Source organism: Megachile rotundata, chromosome 7 (assembly GCF_050947335.1).
Source record: "Megachile rotundata isolate GNS110a chromosome 7, iyMegRotu1, whole genome shotgun sequence".
NCBI classification, from domain to species: Eukaryota; Metazoa; Arthropoda; class Insecta; order Hymenoptera; family Megachilidae; genus Megachile; species Megachile rotundata.
Genome location: NC_134989.1, coordinates 12,838,754 through 12,858,047, shown reverse-complemented (window position 1 = coordinate 12,858,047; position 19,294 = coordinate 12,838,754). Strand labels below are relative to the sequence as shown.

At 38.2% G+C, this 19,294-nt stretch overlaps 2 protein-coding genes across 9 annotated transcripts; one reads left to right on the top strand and one right to left on the bottom strand.

Annotated features, from left to right (window-relative positions):
* The first annotated feature begins 5 nt into the window (after positions 1-5).
* On the top strand, positions 6-4,031 carry bou (glycosylphosphatidylinositol anchored membrane protein boudin). Of its 2 annotated transcripts, XM_012286674.2 has the most exons (4): positions 6-304; positions 774-929; positions 1,340-1,486; positions 1,796-4,031. In XM_012286674.2, the coding sequence occupies exons 1-4, from the start codon at positions 238-240 to the stop codon at positions 2,005-2,007; spliced, it is 582 nt and encodes a 193-aa protein (XP_012142064.1). In that variant the 5' UTR covers positions 6-237; the 3' UTR covers positions 2,008-4,031. The 2 variants fall into 2 exon arrangements, with proteins under 2 accessions (XP_012142064.1, XP_003703920.1); XM_003703872.3 differs by lacking the exon at positions 1,340-1,486 and having other exon boundaries at positions 57-304.
* Positions 2,729-19,213, bottom strand: LOC100879455 (coronin-2B). Of its 7 annotated transcripts, none has more exons than XM_076533299.1 (10): positions 18,752-19,213; positions 17,546-17,817; positions 8,427-8,624; positions 8,084-8,200; positions 7,251-7,565; positions 6,955-7,179; positions 6,685-6,894; positions 6,496-6,613; positions 6,179-6,405; positions 2,729-6,012 (listed from the first exon to the last, which is right to left on the bottom strand). In XM_076533299.1, the coding sequence occupies exons 2-10, from the start codon at positions 17,687-17,689 to the stop codon at positions 5,818-5,820; spliced, it is 1,749 nt and encodes a 582-aa protein (XP_076389414.1). In that variant the 5' UTR covers positions 17,690-17,817; positions 18,752-19,213; the 3' UTR covers positions 2,729-5,817. The 7 variants fall into 7 exon arrangements, with proteins under 7 accessions (XP_076389414.1, XP_076389411.1, XP_076389412.1 ...); XM_076533296.1 differs by lacking the exon at positions 18,752-19,213 and adding an exon at positions 18,593-18,739; XM_076533297.1 differs by lacking the exon at positions 18,752-19,213 and adding an exon at positions 18,375-18,676.
* Between the last annotated feature and the right edge of the window lie 81 nt (positions 19,214-19,294).

Below are 19,294 nucleotides of genomic sequence, written 5' to 3'. Positions count from 1 at the left end.
TTATTTTCGTGTCGAATCGGAATGGTTCGGAACTCGTGGTATTCGTCACCCCTTCCCGCCTTCCCGCAACAGTCGCATTCGCGTGTGGTAACTTTCGAGTAGTCGCGTGTCAACTCGGACAGAGGTTATTGTTGTATAGTATTGTGATTTAAACGAATCATATTTGAACGTGTAAAATCGTGGTATAGTAGTTACAAGTGATACGTTTGTGATCTGTGAGAAGCTGCATCTTTCGAAATGGGCACCAAAAACAACATCAATAGTTGTGTACTTTTCGCAGTGTTTCTACTACTCATCGAAACTGGTAAGGTTAATGCATGTAACTATACAAGACGTGAAACATCGTGGCGTCCTTTGGGCGGGGCATTTGTAATTTTAATTGCAATATTGAATAATGTAGAACTTCGATCTATAAAGATCGGAGACGGATATGTAGTTTAGTAATCGTTTATAGCATCTTAAAATTATTAATTTAATTCGTTTATGATGACATATTATTATTTCACTTCGAACATTATCACTTCTGTTTTGAAACGCTTATTTTTGATTTTTGAAACGAACTTATTGAGATAGTAAAAGCTTGAATAGTGATTCAGTGTTTTACTGACGCGATACGTCAGGTCAAAGGGTTAAAAATTATCTAAATCTAGCTCTGTAAGCAGAGCCACCGCTAGGGTTTGTGGGACCTGCGACAAAAATCGATAACATAATCGACACTTAGTGAAATTGGAACGAAGGAAAAACATAGGATTTCAAAAAGAATTTTCGTTCAGTCCACAGTCTACGATGCTATCAGTGCATTAGCACGAACAACTCGCATCCGTTCCAATGCAACGAATTTCTGACAAGTGACATCGATATCGAACCACAGCCTTGCGATGATGTTTACGGGGCTCAGTACTGCGTGAAGCATACAGGCCGATTTGAGGGTAAAACAATATCGGAGATCAGGTTACTTGTAATGAGAAGGGAAACATAACACTTTCGTGCGAAAACTAACCTTAAAATCATACCCAGTCATACTTTCGCATCGATTCATCGCAGCATGAGAAAATCGAAGCACGATCGATGGTCATCCGAGTTTCGGTTTGGGAATCTAAATACTAATTTCAATTGTGCTATCATAAGGAACATCTAACATCATGCACTGAGGGTTTCGACGGTTGACACTTGGACATTAAAATTTATTCAAATTATATTGCATGAAAATTTATAATACTGTGTATGTAACAACTGGTGTTGCGTATCGAGCAGTTCTACGGGTCTAACGTTTAAACAGTCCACGAAGTGCACTCATGTACGAATGACAATTTAATCATTGCTTTCTTGATCGATTAAGCGGCAAGTCTGGATTGCTACCAATGCACGTCGGAAGAAGAGTTGGGCTGCGGAAACAGCAATTTGGTTCTAAGTACTCTGCAACCGGCGAATTGCAGTCACGTTTACGATGCACGTTATTGCATCAAATCAATCGGCCGATACGGAGGTTTTTGCATTATACATTGAATGTCTTTCATCTTCGAGTGTGCGTCATCGTAGACACTGTTGTCTTTCCTTGCCACACGAATATTCCGCTTCTTACAAAAATAGTATTCAGACTGTTCGACCAAGTATTTGATCGAACATTGTAATTATCGATAACGTTATCAACGGCTCACTGTATGTACGCATCATCTCGCTGTGAACACGCTATTTGCATCTCTCGCTTTCATAACGCATGCTGTTTATCAAGCTTTGTGTCAATGTTTACGATGAAACAAAGGAAAAGAAAAGATCGAATGTTTTGTTGCAACAGGTGGAATAGGCACGAAGCGATTCTGCTCGTCGTTGGATCTCGGAAATTACTGCGATTACGTCAGCCAGCCAGGTGACAAATTAACTTACCGAACCTGCATCTTCACCTGCTCCGGTGACGGATGTAATCCAGCCGCCATCTTGAAACCTACTGTCTCATGGATCATACCAATTGGATTATCGATAGTTTGTAAATTAATTTTCCAAAGGTAGACTGTTTTAAATGACGCGTTTTATGCTATAACGGAGATGATGACCCTCAGTCGGTAAGAAAGAGTACCTTGAGAAACGAAATAAATGGACAGGATTGAATATATAGAAACTGAAGAGTTTTTGGAATCTTATTGAAGACTGTACTTAAGTTACTCATGAGGTTTAAAATTGAGAATTGAATAAATAGGTGAATTATCGATTGAGGGTAAAGTTAATCTCTAAGCAAGAAAATTAATCCGTCCTTATTGTGTTAAGATTTAATGTACATACTCTAAGCCTAAGGGAACAATTTACACAAAGCTGCTGTATTTTATACAATTCAAATAATGTGCCTTCTTTTTTAATGTATCAATAGTTACCGTAACAAGTACAGTGTTAACGCGATTTATAGTAAGATCGACGAAAAATGTTTAAGACTTAGTTAATTATACGTGTATTTTAACGTGTAAAAATATTTTGTACGAAATCACATCTTTCAATCCGAATTTTTATAGGTTTATAGATAAGTGACTTTTGTACTTGCATATAATTATTTTTGTACGTTTCTTTTTTTTTAAACAAATAGTTGTGTTAATCAATTTTGTATAGAATCTCATTTACGTCTTGAATGCAACGACATGATTATTTATAATTCTGTACAGAGTACAAAATAAAACACTGTCGGTTTACAAAATAAGGATTGTGTATTATCTGTATGGGTGATAAGAGAGAAATGCAATCGAATGCTTTGTTCTTTATTCACGAACGAGCTCCTCAGTTCGTTTTACATACACTTAGTCGTTCCTCTGCATATAAATATAATACGATAGTCGACCGATTGATAATAAATTTGTCCGGCGACCATCCGTAGAAAGGTACTTGTACGTTAACGCTCTTTGGTATGTCCGTTTATATGAACAATGCATAGGATAAACAGGATTTTTCTTTTCTCTATACGACATACACGTTTGTAAATGTTCGCGTGAACATTAAACAAAGTTACACGGAACAAAATAGATCACCGGCGAAAGAATTTTCAATGTAGATTTACTGAAAAACATTGCACACGCTTTACGCAAGCTTTATTGCACAAAATTCGACGGTGTAAACGAAGGAAAAGAAGAAAGTACACACACATTAACGACGACCGATAAGATTAATAAGTCTGAACTAAGCTTAACCCTCGTGTAGTAAATTTGATTGAGATATAGTACACACACTGTATCCTATACCTGATTACACAAGGGTTAACACAATATTGTAGTCTACCAATTTATTCATGATTTTTCTATCCATAACTGCTGTGTTAAATGTTGAAGGCAACACAGTGTGATACACTTTTAGAAAGACACTTCCATCAGGCTTCAAGCAATTCGATGAAATTTGAATATCAACATTTGAGTATAACTATTTTGTACAGTAATCATAGAAATATAGCATGATCAAATCGAGCTTATGTCACGCTTTGTTTGTACGACTACTATACTGCAATCTTTTTCTACAATGATCGACTGATGCGCGCTGAACACAAGCATATTTTTACTCGAATTTTATATTTGTTGCTCGAAATTACAACTATGTACATATATATCGTATGAAAAAATACATATATGTATATGTATAAACAGTGTGTGCATACGTGTATATATACAGGATGTATAACGTAGTACTACCAAGTAATCTATATGCAAAAATAAGTTGCGAATGTAAAATAACATTTTAAGTATGGTATTAGTAGTAGACTGTGTTCTAACGTATTCACATCCTGCGAATATCATATGATAGAAGTTTACATTGTTGTTAACAATATATTTCAGCAATCTTTCTTTTGCAGTCCACTTATTAATATCCTATGTAATATTATCACACCATACATTAGTATTTCATAAATGTATTCTACATTTTTTACTTCTATTTGCACTAAGTCAACCTGAAGTAGTGCTTCGTTATGCATCTACCCTGTATATATACATACATGTATACAAACCACTACTTAAATTTGTTAATCGCTATCAAGCAGCAATAAAGTACCTTGTTACTAACAATTTTCCCCGTTTGTTGGTCCTAGTAATGTAGAGTAATTTGACACACAAATATCAGCGTTTATTAAATAGAATCGAATCAGTATTGCATATCTCTGCTTTTACGGTGTTTCAACTTTACGATCATACATTTCGTCTCTTTGATTTATTTCTTGTATCACCCGCAGGTTAGGGGTATATCTTGTTCTCTAGCGCTAATATGCACACGTATAACGCTCTTCTCTGGTTGTACAAAAAAAGAAGTGTCAGCCTAACATGTTCGAAACTAATTATAGTATACAATAATTGAATATCATCACTGCCATGCGTTCAGTTAGAAAATTAGATATTGCCATCTTGTACCATGGCAGTGGATGTTGGCAGTGATCAATGCACTCGACGTTATGATAGCTTATAGTTAACTGGTTAAGTGTACCACCGTATATATGTATATCTTACCTACGAAAGCGAGATGTACAGTTGCGTGCAATGATACAGTTATCAGAGTTAAATTATACAGAATGTTTTCTGTCTCAGCAATATGTCTCTGCAACATTGTATTGCATACTAATTTAGTTTCACTTCCGTAATATTAAGTTTTGTGTACTAACTTTACTACAACATTTCTGAATGGTAATTATGTTAGAAGGAATTAATCACATGGATATAAGTAATAATTATTACTGTATCGTTACACGCAACTGCACACGAAATAGAACACAACGGTACTCTTTAAATTAACATATAAATTAATGTACAATTATCGATGAAATTTCTAATATTGTCGACTGTTAACGTCAAAAGTGAATAATTAACTCGTGTGAATCAAATAATAAATAGAATCATAAATATTAGTTAAATGTTACAAATAAGTCCATCTCAAAGAAAATTACAACAACAAAATATTATAGAAAATGCATCATTGCTTCGAATGATTTCTTTCTTTTGCAACCTTCGTTGACTTATGAACGAAGAATCTCAATTATTATTCGTCGTCACAGTTTGTGCTTTTCTCGTACGATGTTTCATTGCATACGCAATTCCTAAATAATCTGCGTTCATCTAGCATTTCTATACACGACAATTCTATTGTAAAACGAATTGCATATGATAAACGTGCATATGCAACAGACAGGTACAATTTTTCGTGTACACAACATTTTAATACTTCGTCGAAGTTTTTCGTCTTTATATTAAGCTGATCTTTCTCCTTCGTTATTTTAACGAACAACATACAAACAGTGACTGATAAAAATAAAGAGAAGATCACTACTATCAATATACGTACACATGTTTCAATGCGTAAGTAAATTCAAATGGTTTAAATTTAGAATTAAAGAAAGCGGTCGCTTCAAAAATGCACGGTTAAAAACTGCGAAGAAGTATCAACATTTTATATAGACGAAACCTCGTCTGTACATTGAAGGCAATCGTGTAAATCACAATCATTCGTTTTTTTATTTCTTTCACCTTCGACTTCTCTATACGGAACGGTGTCCTAAAAAAATTGGCTAAATTATTGTTACTTCATTGCTGCATTTGTTCACGGTACAATATTACACGAAGGTAGCAGAGAGAAGATACAAATTGTAGAGAGACGAGAGATATAAAAATGTATCGCATCGTATTGTTCGCAAGATACATCAGCCAGCGTAAGAACCGCGTTAAAAATCTTCTGCACCATTTTTTCTCGAGTTTAAATATCATAGCGCCGATGTACGCTTTAAAAGTTCAATTAAGTACCATGTTTCTCGTACATCTAGCAACAAAGCTATCAAGAATTTATTCGAAGCAAACGAGATTAAAGGATTTATTGACGCTGAAGCTTGCGAATTTGTTCCTCTAGTTCTTTCACACGCAACTGACTGTTAGCTAACTGTCGTCGGACCAGTCTCAGTTCATCGGTTTGGCGAGCAAACGCCAATCTAAGCTCCGCCTCGTTGTTAGGAATGTCCACGGTCTCCAGAACTTTGTTGTCATTCAACGGCGCGGAAATAATGTTTTTCTAAAAATAAAACATTCACTATTAGTCGAAACGTGATGTTAGAGAAAGGCTGTTCAAAATATTTATGTTCATTTAACGAGCGCTCGTTTAACCGACGAGTGCTTATATGTCTCTAACTTTCCAATTCCGTCATCTTAAATTACAATAATACGAAAGCGGTATATACTTGTAACACGGCATTGCCGAATTTTTGTTGTAACTGTTGAAACTTGGTGCTCTGATTGCTAGACGTTTTCTGGCTTTTCTCCGACATATCATGAAACTCGATTGGTCTGTAGTCCGGCACAGTTTCAGTCGACAGGAATGCGAATTTCTTTTTGTTGTTCAAGTCGGTCGTCGGGGGAAGTTGAGGCGGTTTGTAAACGCGCGGCTTGTGCGTGGTTATGCTGCCACCTGTTAACATTTCGGCCGCAAAATTAAGCAACAAATATTGCAAAAAAGAGTCTCGTTAAAGATAGCGCGTGAAAAGTTCAACGGTTATACCGGTTTTCAGGGAAATTAAAATCGGTGGACTATTCATGCCGCTGATCCAGTCTCTGGCTGATAGAGCCGGACAGGTACCAACTGTGTCAGGATACAGGTCCTCCTGGAACTGGTCACTCTGGAAAGTGAAAGTCCCGATTATCGCGATGCGGATAATTAAATAAATTTATCTAACGACGAGAAATCTACCTTTCGAGGAACTATCATCGAAATCGGCTCGCACATGCCGCGAGTCGCGTGCAGCTTGTAAAATCTGAACACCTCGCATATGGAGGTGTTAACGCCTCTTTTTGGCATCACGCCCAATCCTCTCTGCGGATTACCGGAAATGAATTGGCTGAGGTAGTGCACCCAAGGAGCCTCGTTCACGATCTCGTAGTATCGGATGTTACCGTCACCCTGGAATTAAACATGCATTAAGTTCGCATTTACGAACAACCTTAAACATAGTTTTTGTACCTTGCCCGCCAAGTAGACCATATTGGTGTCGTTATCGTAGTAAGGGAAAACAACGCCGCTGGAGGAATCGATGGTTTCGCACGTCAATGGAACAGTGAGGTCGTGCTGGCTCCAAATGGCGTATTGTCTATCAGAATGGCGGCTAAAGCCGGTGGTAAGAAGACGTCCGGAACTGCCAAGGAAAACCACTTTGCTGGCTTTTGTTCCGGCATGACAGACTCCTTCCTGTTCAACGAACAATCGACACTCCTGAATCGAGCTTCATTGTGATGGCAAATGAAAGGATAGATACGTACGGATACGACAATGCCGGATCTCGGCTCGAAAACCCTCAATTTCTTATCCTTGCAGGTCGTCGCTAATAAGCTGCCATCACGATTCAAAGATATGCTATAGATCACATCAGGATGCCTGTCGATCACGCTAACGGCCTCTCCTCTATTTATATCCCAGACGATAACGAGGTGATCGAAGCCGGCGCTGAAGAGCACGTTCTCGGCCACCGGGTGCCATTCTATGTACGCAACGCGACGTTTATGTCCTTGCAACTCCACCAGCCATTCGGTTAGATTTCGGGAGAGCCCGCCGTCAGGAATGTGCCACAGTTTAATCTAAAATCGAGGAACAGTGATAAGGGGATCGTGTGAAAATCGCGAAAAGAGAGCTGGTTGCTCGGAATAATGAGAGCGAATCGCGTTGCAGCAGAGATAAGATATCCACAACATTTAGCATCCCGTTTAATATTATGCGTCGGCGAACGTTTAATTTGTAAAAGGTGATACTAGATTCTTTTTTTTTACTTTCACTTACAAGAAAGTTGTAAAATACTGTTATTCGAGTTGTATTTGAGCGAGAAAGAGGAAAGCCTCACTGACAGGCGATGGAAAAGCTGACATTTTACGAGCGTCGACAGAAATAATGATAGCTTGATGCATGTCAAACGACCAGTTTCGAAACATAGAAAGTAGAAGATTTGATGGCGTAAAGTAGTACTTATGATGTATCAACCGAAGCTTCCAGTTTGATGGAAATGGTCATAAAACTTAAGGTACTTTAAAGTGGGCAATAAAGTAACTGCAAACGATTTCCTAATTATTCTGAGCAACGCAACCAAATCGAGTAATCCTACGGTGCAATCGTCGGAGCAGGAAGCGATGATGTTATCGTTGAACGGATTCCACTTGATATCCAGAACTGGTCCAGTGTGTCCAGTCACTCTGCTCGCATTGAAATCCAGCCTTCCGGTCTAAAATATAGAATAATTAGTCATCGTGAGAATTTACATTCGCTTCATTTAAAAGTGTGCGATGCTCAACGCGAACCACCCCGTAGATTTCCTAGAGTTCCAATAACATTAACCTATCACGCTATTTGCGTCGGTTTATAATCGAATGATAAAGCAACCCCGTTGATAGGCTATCAGGTAATGGTCGCGCGCCAGAATCAAGCGAATCAATAAGTCGATAACTCACACGATCGAGCGGCAGCACCAGGAACGCCCCGCCGCCGGCCACTTCTGTCACCACGGCGAGGAACTTCGGATTGACGGCGCAGAATTGCGAATCGTGGGCGTTCTTCGTGATCTTGATGTTGTCGTAGCATTTTTCCCTCTTCGCTGGTACCCCGTACACGTGGCGAAATTTGCTGCTTCGAACGCCACGGAACCATGACTGGAAAAACGTATCGCACACATTATAATTAGCTATTTAATCAATTTATGCAATTACTCGCTTTAGTGATGAACATAATTATGCTCATACGGTAGACTCTTATTATATTGCCATTTTCGTATGAAGCTTGGTACATGATAACAGTTCGTATCTGCGCGTTATATGATTGTTATATCAACACGTACTGTAACCACACGCTGTATCACTGTTGTGTTACCTCGCGCTATATCGCCGTGTTATATCACCACGTATTATATCACCGTGTATTGTATTATATCACTGTGCGTTGCATCAATATATATTATATCACCGTGCATTGCATAATCGTGTTATATTGCCGCGTTAGATAATTACTCGTTATATCACCGAGTAACTAAATGTTTAAATAAAATGTAAGAATAAAATTTGCAAATATTTCACTGATCTATTTTCCATTTATATTTCATCGGTTGTTGCGTTAATATTTAACCGTACGGTCATTAAAAACTAATTTAATTCTCATTTTCCCTAAGTACCTCTATTCCCACAGTCTCATGTACATGACTAGCAAGTCTGTCGTTATCAGATATTTGTCAAACATGTTTCTAGTACAAATTTCGTAAAAATTTCCTTATTAGTGAACTGATCCCTGACCTAAGAAGCAATTCAAACAAGATTTAGCAATAGGAATTAATTGTTATCAGTCGGTTAAATAATAGGTTCGATAACGAGCAAATTATGACGCGCATAACCGCGCTCGTTTTCACTGCACCAAGCCGACCAAATCGTTCGTTGTTCGATTTGGTACTAATCGCAAGGTCAACAGCACGTTAAAGATTTGCTGTTTGGGACTCTCTCCGGTTCAGAAACCGTGAAGAAGAAAGTTTCGGAACAAGCCGAAAGCGTGTTACCAACTCGACACATGGTATATCACTATCGCTATCAGGTTTTTTGAATCGTACCCGTTGCTCCGCATGGTGATCCATAGTATCGAGCAACGCCTCTACAGCGTACACCATCGATTCGCTTCGCGAACGCAATGATAATCGCGCAAACGTGAAATCTTTTTTTTTCGAGTTAGTCGCGCGTGATGCGTGTTAACCGCGGAGCGCAGTGTAGCGCGGCGAGACAGATCAAATTATGCGACTTTTTCTTGCAATAACGAACAACGTGTTCCAACCGTTAATACACGGCTAAACTGTAACCGTAATACCGTATCGTAAAGATTGCCGCGATTAACGGTACGCTTTTGCGTCACTTTTCGTTGGAACGCGAATCGTGACACGCTTTATCATGCGTGGGTTACTTATGACCCATGCTCTTTTGCGAAGTCGAGTGTTGATGACTTTCGTATAGATTTTTAATTACTGAGATTTCAAATTTTCAAGTTTACTTTCGATTTTCGAATTTGGAGATAGGGAAATTTGGGAAGTTAGGTACTTAGGTAGTGGTGTAGTTAGGTAGTTGGGCAGTTAGGGATTTGGGGAGTGGTGTACTTTGGTACTTGGATATTTAGGAATTTAGGTACTGGTATATGGAAATAGGTATTTAGGATATTTAGGTACTGATATATTAGGTATTTAGGTACTTGAATATTTAGGAATTTAGGTACTTGGATATTTAAGAATTTAGGTACTTGGATATTTAAGAATTTAGGTACTTGGATATTTAGGAATTTAGGTACTGGTATATGGAAATAGGTATTTAGGATATTTAGGTACTGATATATTAGGTATTTAGGTACTTGAATATTTAGGAATTTAGGTACTCGGATATTTAAGAATTTAGGTACTCGGATATTTAAGAATTTAGGTACTTGGATATTTAGGAATTTAGGTACTGGTATATGGAAATAGGTATTTAGGTATTTTGGATATTTGGGATATTTAGGTATTAATATATGAGGCATTTGGGTACTTGGATATTTAGGGATTCAGATACTTGGATATTGAGGAATTTAGGTACTTGGATATTTAGGAATTTAGGTACTGGTATATGGAAATGAGTACTTAGGTACTTGGATATTTGGGGTATTTAGGTATTAATACATGAGATATTTGGATACTTAGATATTTAGAAATTCAGGTACTTGGATATGTATTGAAGAATTTAGGTACTTGGATATTTAGGAATTTAGGTACTGGTATATGGAAATAGGTATTTAGGTACTTTGATATTTACGAATTTATGTATTGGTATATGTGGTATTTAAGTACTTGAATATTTAGAAATTTAGGTACTGATATATGAGATATTTAGGAATTTAGGTCCTAGTATATTGAGATACTCACATAGTTAGGTACTGTATACTACATCAAGGTACTTAGGTATTTAGGAATTTAGGTGCTAGTATACTTAGGTACTTCAGTATTTAGGTCTTGGTATATTTAGGTACTTAGGAATGTAGATATTTAAAAATTTCCTAATTTAAAAATTCAGGTTGTGCCAAACCACTGTGCTTGTATAACAAAGCTTGTATAGCTGAAGTTCCATATACATATGATCCTTTTAATAATTTTCTCATTCCTACACCGGTTCGGGCCATATAGCGAGACTCTACCGCATTAAGAGCATTCGCAATAATTTATAACATTCATAATATTTGTATTATATTCATATGAATATTTATATAATATTATCACACATATAAATACATATAACAAAATCCTTGAGACATCAATGACACCGTGATAAAAATACTAAAGGACTCTGAAAATATTTCAAAATTTCCTTTAATAAAATCTGACTCACAGATTTACTCATAGTTTCCGACAACGGCTTACAATCGATTATATCAACTTTGACTGTTGAGCTTTTTATCTCGTATTCAAGCTCGCAATCATCGACTCAGCGTGAATATACAATTTTAAACAATCGCACACGACAATCTTGGTATGACAAATATATTACCCGGATTTCAGATATATTCATCGATTCGTTGTTAAGAATATTAACAAATTATTAAGTAATTGTAGAAGAAATTCAATCGACCACGATCATCACTATAATTAGAAATAATCCTTGCCGCTGTTCTACGTCCACGTTCACGAATGACCTCACGATTTATTACAACCGAATCGATAATAGAATACAATATCAATCTCATTTCGCATCTTGCGTCACGCTTTGCATACAACATGCCTTAAAGATGAGAAAAAAAAAGTCCTGTGCGTCGTCTGTACAAAATAAAACACAATTACGTATCGTACAGAGTGTTCAGACATTTACTTCGTCATGCAAACAATATCTGTGCAAATGTAATCGAAAACAACCGCAGACAAGATGTGGCTAAGTATATAGTAAAATGGAGATTGAGTTTATGTACATACATTAAGTGCATCGTGCGAATAATCTTTAAACAAAAGGTCTTGATTCTTTATGCCGTCTTGCGTCTTTTTCTTTTCGCTTTGTTTCGACGGACAGAAAGAATCAGAATTATTCTTATAAATTCTTATAAGAACAATTTTCCTATAAATTCAAGTTATGTTCTTGTTGGATACAAATCTATTCATGTAACATTTAAATGTTTATATGTAATATTTGATCATTTTGTATATTTTGTACTTGTTGGAATTTGTTCATGTATATGTTGTATATTGTGAACCATTTTGTGAAACTGAAACTTTAGGAGTAATACTTTATTTGAAATTTTAGCTAAGCTACAATTAATATTAAATTCTACGAGACTGTTTTAACTCTTTGTCTTAGATAACAGATCATTGTACCTGTGCTGATAAGGAGCGGTATCGATAAGTATTGGATTTCCGCAGAATTATTACAAGTTTATGTTTGAATATCTAATTCAAGAATTCTTGTAAAAGACTTACAAAGAGTTCGAAACAGAAGCTCAAATATCACTAAACTTCAAGTCTGAAATATTAATCTTTTAGTCTACATCTGAATCCTCTTGTAGTCACATATTCAAATATCTAAATATTCAAGCATCTAAATAATCAAACATCCAAAAACTTCTAACACAAATTAAATTTAAAATTCAAATAACCAAACATACTACAAGTCCGATACCCCACAATTGTGTCCGAATTCATAATTTAAAATTCCAATACCTTTAGCTAATTTCTGACTCCAATCAATTCTGGTTCCAAGTATCAATTTCGAAAGTGTGCTATTTCGGTTAATTTATAGAGGGAGATCCAACAAGAACAGTAACAGGCAGGAATTAATCGTCGCGTAACACCAAAAGCACTCACCTGTTTGTCGTTGGTCATGTCTGATACTAATCAAGCCGAGTGAGCAGGTAGTCGGGTACACGTGCGCGGTGAGACGGTGGTCGCCAGTGCACAACAGGAACGTAGGAATTGAACAAGCCAGTACCCATGCATTGGAAGGAGAGAAAATTCAACTATTACTTCGAAACTCGCGATCGTGGGCGTTCGCTGGTCGAGGCGGCGCGGCTGCACCGAACTTTTCCGCTTTACTGGAAGAAAAGGGAACACGAGGCCTAATTACACGGAATCATCGAATCGCGATGGAATCGTTTATCGATCGTCGCCTTTTTCCGCTTCGAGATGGAAGTAATTTCAATTATACACTCTTGGAGATTAGGTCCCTTCCCGATGGAATATTTCGTTCTTTTCCTTTGCTGAAAGTTGCGCTTTCTTGCGGAGAAATTATCATTCTTAGGATATCACCCGAATCGGTGACTGAGTGTGATGGTAGGATTCCACTTCCAAGTTTCGAAATTTTTCAAATTCCCTCAAATTATCAACCCTTCTATACCTCTCCAATACTCCTCCAACTCTCAAACCCCTAATTTAAAAAATTTCCCCAACTCCAAAGACCCCTACCCTACAAACCCCTCAGTACTGATCACCTTAGCATATTAAAATTCGAATCTTAAAAAATCCGTAACCATCGATTTTATCGGCCCAAACGACGTGTTCCTGTGTTCGTCGTGAGTGGAACAGTCAAAGTACGAAAGCAACAGCGGAGATTCTAGAGATAAGTGGAGAAAATCATCGATGGAAGAGGAAGGTACACGACGTTAATGTTTAACGTCGGGCGGCGCGCGCGAGATGAATATTTCATCGGCGCGCTTAAAGCTTTGGCTCGTCGGTCGAATAACTTGCGTCCACTTGCGTCACGCTTGAAAATCGATGTCGCCTATAAAGGAAGGAGAAGGATGAGGTATGTCGACGAGTCTCTAGATTTTTGTCCGATCGGTTCGTGGAACGATAACCGTTCGAATTTCGACGCGGCGCTGAATGTAAATAAACGGCATCGGTTTTGCAAAGTGTTCCACGGTATTACCTAACGGGAAGATAACAGAATTCTCTGTCATCGTTCATTTTTTTACCCTACGTTCCGATTTCTATATTTTACAAATCGGATCGGAGGCAAAGTTTCTCCGAGTTGATTTATCGACTGGGTCGAATCTTCGTTCACGCTGAATAACGTGTTACGTACGTAAATGAGAGTTTATTTATTTGCAGGAAGTTCTTTTATGAGCCGATGGAATTCGCGAAGTGTTCCGGAGATCGGTCTTTAAAAAGTAAGCTACGTTTATGCTTTTCGACTCGAGCACCATCGTCCGCGATTCGTCGAGAGGTGAACGGTTAAAGAACGAAAGAAACCGCCGAGATACGTGCGGAAAATGGGAAAAATGAACCGTCGGTTGAACCGCGAGTTGCTCGCTGATCTACATTCTTCCACGGACATACACTCTTCGAGCGATAGAATATTCAAACACCGGATGTTCTACTTTGTGCAAACTTCGATAAGCAAGTCACGGTGGCAAACGAAAGAAAGAAATGAACGCGCGATGAGAGATTTTTTTTACGAAACGAACAAGGGAAACACTATTTTTGCAGCAACCTAATACTTGAGCGGTCGTTGCCAACAGCCTATTCTTTCCTTCTGCACGCTTGAACCTCGTGCATGAAGAAACGGACTGAAGAAGCCGACGAAAAAACAGCAACACTCTCGTAACGTTACTTGGTCGCGGTTAATGCGCACTTCTAGCGATCGCTAACTTTCGAACAGGTTCGATAAGCGGTACCATTGCCGATTAACATATGTTAGGGACATAGAAACCTAGACAAAATAAGAAGCGATAGAATATGGGGAATAATCATTACCGATTTAGGGATATGAATTAACTGACACATAAATCTACATGTATGAATGTAGAGATATAAAAAGATATATATCTGCATCTGTAAAAATCTAGTGACTTTTACAGAATACATGTCTAGTGACATTTAAGGATATTCACCACTGAGTAGTAACATCTAGGGATATTTTGAGATATTTAACAACATCTAGGGATATTTGGAGATATCTAGCAGCATCTAGAGGTATTTTGAGATATCTAGTAACATCTAGGGGTATTTTGAGATGTCTAGTAACATCTAGGCATATTTTGATATATCTAGTTACATCTGTGGATATGTAGGGTCATCTAGGGACATATGGAAAGGCCTAGTGATATCTGGTAACATTTTTCGATTTATAAAGATCTAGTAGTATTTGGTGATATCTGGTAGTGTCTAGTAATATCTGATGACATCTATGATTATATAGAAATATCTCGGGATATCTGGTAATATCTAGTAACATCTCATATTTGGTGACATCAGATGTATAAAAATATCTAGGGATATCTGAAGATACTTAATAATGTCTAATTAGTATCTGGTAATATCTAGTAACACCTCATACTTGGTGACATCAGATGTATAAAAATATCTAGGGATATCTGAAGATAATAATGTCTAGCTGATATCTGGTAATATCTAGTGGTATCTAATAATACGTAGAAATATTACCTAATGATATCTACATATGCATATCCAGCAATATCTCAATATATCTCGAGGTGTATATCGATATCTATGCCCCTCGAATCTGTTCTCGATAGCGACGTAAAGAAAAATGAAATTCACGACTCAAAGAATGTTATCGTGATTATCTCGTTTGGATTTGTAGCTTTTACAAAGTAGTTTATATTCCGTATGACACGGAATGCGTTAACAAGATAATTCCCGCCATTTCCGGCTTCACCGAAGAAACACCAACTCCTGCGTATAATTTCTACCCGCATGTGTAGTACACGCGTTTAATCGTGTTTAGAAAGAAAAAGAAAACAAGAAAGAGAGTCGTCGGGACGTTGAACGGGCACGTAGATGCACCGGACGAACGATTTACACAAAGGGCGTCTCAAAAACCTACTGCGTGACTCATAGTTTCTTTTTTGCCGCACATATATTTTCGTTGGTGTAACACTTTGCTAATTTCTCGCGCGCTCTAATTTGCGCGTTTCTCAATCCAGATTTGGGTTAGCCGCACGATGATTCAAAAAGAAGGCCGCATTGTATTCTGAGAATCGAATTCGTTTCGAGACCTATAATACTTGTATTCCTTTCGAGGTAAAAACGAACCACCACGGAATATACTCTTGCACACCGCGAAGTTTGTTTAGAAGCGTAAACGGTAACGCACAATCGTTGAAAACGGTATCCCAAGTTCACGCGATCGCCGAGAAAGAGATAGCAACTGTTGGTAATCGGTTGCACGGTCACGCAACGTAGATTCATTGAGACAGTACCGCGTAAAAAAAGAGCACTACGTACATGTACGATCGTGTAGTAGAGTTCCAGGCGCGCGCGTTAGATCGCGAAAGTCGCCGAGCCAGCACTGACTGACTTGACTGGCGATGGTTATATAGCCGCTGCCTGATGCCAGCCGGGTGTCACGTGGCACGCTTATCCGTGCTTCTTTCAATGCAGTAGCCTGACGTTTTTGCCTTTTTTTATACTAACGCGCATTGTCATTACGACACACGATTCTTTTCGAATTTTTTCTCTATCGAGTAGAAATTAAAATCCATACCTACCACTTCTGTTGCAACTCGAACGCGAGGCCCGGCGTACACTGTAACGCAACGTCGATTCGTGCTTTGTTAAAATGCTACGTGTATACATGCAATAATCGTGCAGAGACACTGAACAGACAGGTAGACTTCGATCCGATTGCGACTTGACAAGATGAAACTAATTAATCGAAGTTAAATGTATAGGTTAGAAAAGACGAGATGACACGAGTGCTATCGAAAGTATCTTTGGAATATACAAGAGGTTATTTGCATCACTCAGAGAAATTTATTCGTTATTGTAAACATAAATGAATACTTCCTTAAAAAAGTGGAACTGTTGTCCCCCATCGTGAACGCCAATTAATGCCAATTTTGTTAAATCAAGTCGAACGATAAAGTAGAACAGTTTAAGTACTTCTTGATTCATAAACAAAGAGTAACGGTATAGCTTAACGATTATATGCGATCGGTTAATATCTGTTAATACTTGTAAGTCAAATCTAATTAATAATAGTCGATAATAATTCCCATTTACCATATCTTTTTAATGAAAAAAGGCATGCTTAATAGAACACACATTATCAAAGTATCGATTAATAAATAAAAATACATGCTGAAGTGCGTTTAGACTGAACGAATGCTCATTCATCCTCCATTTCGAAAAAATTCAAATGTCAACGAACATTCTTCCGCAAAACAAGTTCGTATATTGAATCGATTGGACGGGTTTCAATTTAATGTGATTCAATTCCGATTCGTTGCGACCTAATTCAATTATATACAATTCGAGTCAATATGACTCGATTCAATGCTTTTTAATTCGACACAATTCAATTTGCCGTACAGTGCATTCGAACGCTCGTTCGGAACTGCACGAACTTTCGCTCGCATTCAGCTGTTTGATACAATCGAACGGTTCCCTCGATAGTCGATTACAATGGAGCACGAACGAATGCTCTTACTCCTGCGCTGCGTTCTTCCCCGTTCAATCAAAACGCACCCTTACAAATAAAACCGTCAAGCAAATCTAAATATATTGTACTATTCACATACATCAATTTATAAGAGAAACACGAAAGAACAAAAACATCGAACATGACAATCTTACTTTTCCGCTGGGCTTGTAGCACGCTCTGACGTCTACCATATTGTTCAATAAAGTATGAGTGTCATCCACGCCTTCTAGGCCCAATTTTTCCGCCAATTCCTCCCTCGTACGTATCATTTCCCAGTTTGCGATGTTATATCCCATAGAAGCTTCGATCTATCGAATTGTCCGCCTTCGACTCGTGCCACCCGGCCACCGTTGTATCTGTCGCGTATTATTTATTGACCGCCCGTCGATATTTGAAAGTCCGCTGTCAGAGGCTCTCTATATACCTAAACGTCAAACAAGAAGAACGTTTCACGAGTAATGGACAATTACGAGCCACGTGCGAACGCTTCCGTCCACCGATTTCGTAACTCACTCACTGAACACGCTAGCACATGTACACGACGTATCGATTTGACGTGCGCGCAACATGTAAACACGAAAGCACGCCGCCTCTCGAACAGTGGTTACTCGCCGCTATGCCACGAATCGAAAGAATATCGCACGTTTCCATTAAACTGCGTCGCTTTATGCCTGGCAGGAGATCGGAGAATTGCGCGCGAGTTCCTCGTCGACACGCGAACACGCTGTGCCACCGAGTAACAACGCATTTACTCTCGCAAGTAGAAAGCACATCCTTTTTATCCGTCGATCGCGTATCCTTTTCTCGCGTTTACTTCGCGATGTATTCAAAATGTTTACATTAACATTCATTCGAAATTGCTCGAAAGCGAACGAACTCGAAACGCGTACTTTCGATTCGTGACACAACGCACGCCTGTTATTTTATTTTTTTGAATTAGCGCTAATACACGTGTGTATGAGACAACCGCTTTTAACGTACACAAACTGTGCGTTACAGGTATTCGTATCACGTCACGATACAAATCACAATTTTGAATATTTGCGGCTTTCGAGTATCGCTTGATGAAAAATGAATTTGTTTCGCGGTGAAAGGAGAAACCACGTCACGGAATGGCTTTAAAGTTCGCGGTCAGTGTACACACGATCCGTGTAGAAACGCAGTTTAATCTGATGTAACACTGGCGGAGCGTCACTCACCATTTCATCCGTGCAACACCGATTTACATATCGATTTTGAAAGGAAGCGAGAACACGCCGTGATGGAAGGCGGTCTGCTCGAGAAACGGTGTGTGAAAGACGGTTACACGAATTGAACGAACAAAGATGAATAAATTTAAATCAAACAGCTATACATACATAAAATCAAATATGCGTGCGTTCAGATACTTGAATATTTCATGAATCAATGTTGTGAAATAGAGAACAGTTAAATTCGCACAGAGCTGTGCCTACAGTTTGCGGGGCCCCGGGTATAAGTCCACATTATTTGGACTAGATAAATTCATTCCAAATTATGAATTACTAATATATAATAAATGCATTTTGTATCTGTCATGTTTTATATTTTACACATTGTGAAATACAGAAATTATATTTTTCTAATTAAAAGGTCATACTCAATTCGCGCATCTCGACTAACTTCAGTAGGTTCCCTAGCATTTGATGCTATACCACGGTCATGCGCTTTGTATTTATTTTGCTGGCCATGTATATGGTGGACAAAATATACGAACAACTGGATTAGAATAACCAGCTTGGAGAATTGAAGACTTTTTAGATCACCGAGTACGTCGCCTTGCATCAAGAATATGGTAAAAGTGCATGCGCGTTGCTCTCGATCACGAAACGTATTCGAACCAATCAAATCTACTGTGCGCAGAATGAACAAGAATTCATTGA